Source organism: Hemibagrus wyckioides, linkage group LG24 (assembly GCF_019097595.1).
Source record: "Hemibagrus wyckioides isolate EC202008001 linkage group LG24, SWU_Hwy_1.0, whole genome shotgun sequence".
Taxonomy (NCBI): domain Eukaryota; kingdom Metazoa; phylum Chordata; class Actinopteri; order Siluriformes; family Bagridae; genus Hemibagrus; species Hemibagrus wyckioides.
In genome coordinates, this window is record NC_080733.1 from 2,863,076 (window position 1) to 2,869,955 (window position 6,880).

The window sequence follows — 6,880 nt, forward strand, 5'->3', positions numbered from 1 at the left end:
CCTGAGTGAGTGAATGCTCAACGAGGTCCTGAAGTGTTGCTAAGCAGTTGCTATGGTATCACACGGTTGCTAGCGTGTTTCAGCTCAATCAGACTCACAGATTCTACAAAAATAGTAGTAAATTTAGCAATCTTACCATACAAGCACCATCAGAATCATGTCCTGACCACACCTTTTACCTTTTATGTCAATTTGTCCAATACGTTGTGTGCTGTTGAAGTAAATTAAGCCCCGCCTTTCAGCCACCCATTTGCATTCGGCAGACAAATTCTTTACAAAGAACAACAATTTTCCATAATTAGTGACGCTAGTAATCTGACACCTTTTTAAGGCGTAAAAAAATCACAGGATTCATTTAGTAGAAAAGCAATTATAATAATATAATAAATATAATATAATGGCTATATAATAAATATAATAATATGCAAATTGTCTGAGCTTTGTGTGGGCGGAGCTAAATGATCCAAAATATACCCTTTTGTGATATATGCCAATGAATAAGGAGAACAGTACTCTTCAGTGTACTGCTTCTTGTACATCAGATAGGATGGTCGTAAGGATTGGGTCTCAATGATCAAACTGGATACGGACAGATTTATTTTACTGTCTACACAAGAAATCTGGTATTCATGAAAATCCTGTACATTGGACAAGTCTGTTCGTTCTCCTGAAGGTGTGTAAGGTGTGTACACATAAGAAGACCCCTAGACCTGATGGACTTCAGATTATTTTCATGGATCACTTTTATATCTGGAATACACTGTGGAGGTTAAACAGTTTACTGTTGTTATGTTTACACCGTTTAGCTGACGTCTTTATCCAAAAACAGGAGTTTCACAGGTTCCATCAAAAACCTATCCTCATGCATGTTCACCAGATAAGGGGCTCCACTTCTGTCTTTCAGTCCACTTCTGATCAGACATTTCGTGCTCCTCGTTGGCTGTGCACTTTACCTTAAATGGAGTTTTGTGGGCATGGCTACATGCAAATGAGTTATGTCAGGAATGCCATGCACAAGTATGAAGGAAATCTGCATTTCCAAAACCTCTGTAAATGCAGCAGATCTCTGTTAACAGCGCAGGGTCTTTGCGTGTAAAAGTGCTACACAAATAACACGGAATTAAACTGAAGTGGAAATGGACGACACTGTTCACACACACAACCACATGTTCTACACTATACACAGTGCATGTAGTGCAGAATTTCATTTTCAGTGATTATTTCTATTTATCCCACACAACATTTCACCCACAGTCTGCATACTAATTAACAGACCATGCTTTTAGTCATTCCAATTAAAAACACTCCAGCTTAGCTTGCTAAAAGATTTGCTAAATGATCTGCAGATGTATGCAAGTAATTAGCTGAAGAGGTTCAAGCAAGACGGGTAAATATTGGTGGAACTGGCAACCCTGGAACATGCATGGACTTGTTTACAAGCTGATTTTCTCCGAAAGAGGAAGGTCTCTGAGCAACCGGAGGCTGTGAGCAGGGTGATGGGGGGAGCAGGGAAGAGAGGTGTTTCTACTAAAGAGATGATAGGAAGAGATGTATTTAATGGAACAAAGTGGATAGTTTTGAATCTCGTTTCCACTGCAACCTGCAGTCGAGCTGATCTCTTGTGGTAGGTTTTGTTTCCTGGGGTGAGCCCCAGGTGGACCAATCTCTTGATTCTCCTTACATGGTATGCCAGTCTATCACAGATCACCACACACACACACACACAATTTAGCATAGCCAATACACCTTCTTGTGTGAGAACCCAGAGAAGACACACACTAACCCAGAGAGAATGTACAATATTCGACCAGTAATCTGAGCTCAGGGTTGAACCCAGGACCCTGGAGCTGATCCTGGATGATATTTAAACCCTGAAATACCTGATATCTGAAAACCCAAACCTGTAAATAATCTCAGCTGGAATATAATAATAATAATAATAATAATAATAATAATAGCTTGTATGGGTGAAAATGTTTTAGCAAATTATTTAGCTAAAATATTACTGTACACATTTAAATAACATTTAAAAAAAATGTTGATTATAAAAGAAATTTGTATTGATGGGTGAATGGATTCTTTGGAGAACCCCTGATTCTATAAAAAGGTCCCCATTACATGACACCCGTCATCTTCCTCGTACTCGTCTTGCCTGAACTGATGCTAAAATATAACATGCTAATCGTTTGTTCAGGAGTGTGCACACTTTATATGATGACTCTTCACACCACACCACCTTGTCTACCCGTCCTTGTGTAGCATCACTGGCATCGCCAAGGCGGAGCAACTATTTACAAAACATTTAATTTATAATTCTTATTATAATATTATTATCACAAACTTTGGGAACAAAAACCCATGTAATAAAGCACTAAAACACTTTTTGACAGTTCTCTGTGGATCCACAGGCTCGCATGATAGAGACCATCAAGATCCCAAGCAATCATGGAAAGTGTTGCTAGGCAGTTGCTATGGTATCACAGCAGGTTGCTAGGGTGTTTCAGCTCAATCAGACTCACAGATTCTGTAAAAACAGTATTACATTTAGCAAACACCATCACAATCTAGTCTTGAACACACTAACTCACCTAATGCATTGTGTTCTAGCCGCTTGACCTAGCTGATTGACCATGCAACAATCATCACCCAATTCTGTCTTAGCCATTTTAATTAACTTCATTTAAACTAATTACCACATAATATCCAATTCCTTTTTGTCATTTATGGTCAAACATCTTCATTTACATGAAATAATTTTTCATAGAAAACCAGGTCAAATTTTAACCACAAGACAACAGGAGGGAGAAGTAAATCAAGCTCCGCCTTCCAGTCGTGGATTTGCATTCAGCGGCCAAATTCTTTATAAACATCAACGATTTTCCATAATTAGTGACTGAAACACGTCAATAATCTAACACCATATTTTTATGATCTAAATCTAAAAAAAAAGAAAAATCTAAATGTGATAAAGGAGCCGGTTTTGCATTATATGCAAATTAGCTGAAAGTTGTGTGGGCGGAGCTAAAACATCCAAAGCGTAAATGTTTTGTGATAAATGCCAATAAATAAGAAGAAAACACATAATATTATGATTATTTTAATTAACCTACTCTTATTTTACATCCCATCTGATTGTTTATCAGGGAAAAAAAACAAATAACGGCAGATTAAGTGACATTTTTGGCAAAAACTTTAGTAAAATTCGCACTCTGTGACTTTACAAGCGCCTCAAAAAGGAAAATAAATACATAAATAAATAACACATGATATAAACCACCAAGCCATCATGGACAGGTGGTGTTCTTTATAACCATCCTCTTGATCATCCTCTGATCAAACTCTGTCTCCTCACAGGGGTCTCCATGGTCATGTTTTGAGGTGTTGTCATGACAACCTCTGGGAAACTTCTGCCTGTAATCATTACTTTAGACTAGCTTGGAATTTATTAAACATAAATAAAGGAACTTATATTTATTTCAGATGGAACAAAATCCCTGAATATACAGAAATAGAGAGATTAATAATTGTGATGTCTCAGGTATAGTGGAGACTGGAGCGTTATAGCGCTGTTGATCAGCGCCTTCTCATAAAAGTGATTATTGTGGTCAAGTGTTATAGATTTAACCGAGTGTTGTGTGTGTATATATATATTTATTAACTGATCTAAACTTATAGATTAAGTTAAAAGTAGAGAAGATTAAACTGTTAAATTGCGCCAGCGTCCATATTGATTTATTCACTCTGTAAACCGGGAAGAAGCCGGAAGTTAAGAAGTTTTTATTTATTTATTTATTTATTTATTTATTTATTTATTTATAATAATTTTTTTCTGTTTTTATAATACAATTTGACAATGAAGCATTCGATATTTAGAACAATTCAAACAAAACAAGGTACAAAACAAGTACAATATAGTATTTATAGGATACCGCATGATCATAAACAGATCGGAAGTTAAGACGTTGACGAGTTTATCGTGTTCTAGTATCTTCCAGGTATGTTGAAGGATTGTATTATATATGCGTAAGTGTGTGTTAAACTGTATTGGGAGTCATTTAACGCAACCTGGCCACCGCGGTGTTTGGTGGGCGTGGCCGCGACCGGATCGAAGCGGATCATTTCCGGCTTTTGAGCTCAGTTCCTGAGCGGAGAGAAGCGGAGGTGGCATGGCGGAGAAGAGCCCTGACCCAAGCGGCTCTGTGGCCCGGAGGTGTTCCGCCCTGTCTGCAGCCGACCGAATACATTCACCCACAAGTGCTGCATCCAAGTGGGTTCGCCTTAACGTCGGCGGCACCTACTTCCTCACCACCAGGCAGACCCTGTGCCGGGACCCCAAGTCGTTCCTGTACCGCCTGTGCCAGGCCGACCCCGACCTCGACTCTGACAAGGCAAGTGAACGGCTAGCCTTCTGCTCACTAGCTGGCTGTGAGTGGACACAAGTCCTCATCATATCCCTCATCACTTCTGTTCTTAGTTTAACAGCTCGGGTTTTACTAAACTTACAAGAACAACAACAATAATATAAATTCCAGGACTCTGGGCTGGAGTGAGGATCCTGATAGCGGTGTGTGGAGAAATGTTAGCGGCTAGCTAGGCGCTTTAACCCCGGTACCACTAAACCTCCTAACCGCCGATCTGACTAAGTGTCCGAGTTTATTCACCACGCTTACTCCTCCTCTATTATTATTATTATTATTATTATTATTACTGTAGAAGCTGGAAAGAGCAGCGCGGACATTTTAAACACACCTAAATAAATAAATATATATAACTTTACCTAGCTCGCTAACACTGGCGTTAGGGTCAGTGACTCTGCGCTCAGATTAACTTGTTTAGCCAATTAAATAAGTAAAAATTTTTTAAATAAATAGTGATCATATTTTCAACGTTTGTTTATTTATTTATTTACTCCTAACACCCTGAAGTACATTAACCCTCTTGTTAGAGACCTGTTGTTATTAATACATGTTTAAAGGTACAATAAACTACTTTCTTGTACAAATAACCCAGTAGCTGTATGTCAAAGTAAAGAATAATTATAATAATAAAATAAAGCAGGTTTAAATCGCCACCTTGCGAAAAAAGTATGATTCTGGACAATTGACTTCCGGTCCGGACGGCTTGTTTGTTTTCTTCTTTGTTTTTTATTGGATATGCCTCCTGTCAGTCATTTTATAGACACATTTTACTGGCTAAGGTAGATCATGAGGGCGGAGCTTAGTGAATGTGAGCAAAAATGAATCGGTGTAAGAAAATTTCAGAGGGGGAAAAAAACTTATTATAACACTTTTTTTAGTTTTGGGAACTTATTTTGTTTTTATTTCCCAGTTGTCTAATTTTCTTGCTTGGAATATTAGACATTTAAAATGATTAAACTCATTAATGATGAATGAACAAACTTGAAGGAAGACGGAATTTGAGCTTCAGTTCACTTCCATTTATTTGTATAGTGCTGTTACCAATGGACATGGTCTCAAAGCAGCTTTACAGAAGTATACAACATAGAGGGGAAAAACGATAAAGTTAAAATCTGTAAAATGGACTGGTCCGATTATTTCCAGAACCCTCGCTAACCCGAGACAGTCGAAAGTTTTCCACAGGTGTCCTGAATGTGAACGATGCCAACCGGAACCACGTACACCGGAACCTAGGATGCAGTCGACCTTCGATCATCTGGTCATCGTCATACTTCACCTTTCTGCTTTTTATTTTATTTCAGATTTATAATTTAGGTCTGCCTTAATTTTTGAACATTTATGCTGTCGTAACGTCCACAAACATAATGTCCAACAGAATGTTCTTTACAGTGTGTTACTAGTCAAAAGTGTTGTGATGTAGGAAAATAATCAGTGTCATGGTGGTGTGATGTGCCTTTATACCTGACACATGCTGAGTGTCTTCTGGGCGTCCGTATGTATGATTAGAATGCAAAATTAATTGGAGCTAAAACATCCCTGTCCCACCAGTTTACTCTACAACTTGAAATGGTTTCAGTTTCTAGCACATTAAACACACCTCTCTCTTTAAACAATTCCTCCGTTGTCGTGATTGTTGTCGTGATCTGTGTCTCGAATCAAAATCCCTGACCTTACGCTGAAAAGAAAATCGACATTGCTGTGGAAAAAACCCCAGCTTCCTGTAGGTTTGAAGGCGACGTGAGAAGATTTTAAAATGACTAATCGGAGAGCCGGGTAGTGTCAGTGCTTATTAGTAGACTAGAGTTGTACATTAGAATGTGATTTGAGACGTCACATTGTGCGTTTTCGTAGAGAGAGAGAGAGTGGAAAAAATGACAGTGGGACATAGTAAAAATGTAAACATGCAACTTCAAAATATTAGCACTCACAATCCCTCTTTGATATTTCTAATATGAATTTGTAAAATAATTTAGCGAAACAAAGAGCAGCTTGTGAGCCTCTGTTTGCCTGGAGGTGTGTTTCTCATGTGATGTCAGTGTCAGTACGTGAGGATGGAAAATGGACTTTTTTTCTTGTCTAATCTCTCAGGATGAAACGGGTGCGTACTTGATCGACCGAGACCCCACCTACTTCGGTCCAGTGCTCAATTATCTGAGACACGGCAAGCTGGTGCTCAACCGAGGCCTCGCAGAAGAAGGTAGGGCGGGAATGCTCTCACTTGTGTGTGGACTTGATCGTTTTATTGTCTCGCTGAAGTCTCCATGCTGATTAGTGGCATCTGTGTTGATTTTTAATAACTAGGTGTGCTGGAAGAGGCCGAGTTTTATAACATCACTTCGCTGATCAAACTAGTGAAAGACAAAATCAGGGAGCGGGACTGCAAAACATCTCAGGTGAGTGAGGTCTCTGTGTGTCTCCGTGTGTGTGTGTTTGTGAGACAGATTTGTGATTCTGTGATGATG

General features: G+C 38.8%; 1 protein-coding gene across 1 annotated transcript in view; it reads left to right on the forward strand.

Annotated features, from left to right (window-relative positions):
- Positions 1-4,115: 4,115 nt before the first annotated feature.
- Positions 4,116-6,880, forward strand: part of kctd5a (potassium channel tetramerization domain containing 5a) — a 15,295-nt gene continuing 12,530 nt past the window's right edge. The window contains exons 1-3 of the mRNA XM_058377981.1: positions 4,116-4,388; positions 6,507-6,615; positions 6,720-6,811. Of these exons, the coding sequence (XP_058233964.1) occupies positions 4,167-4,388; positions 6,507-6,615; positions 6,720-6,811 (423 nt within the window). The 5' untranslated portion in view covers positions 4,116-4,166. The remainder of the gene's footprint in view (positions 4,389-6,506; positions 6,616-6,719; positions 6,812-6,880) is intronic.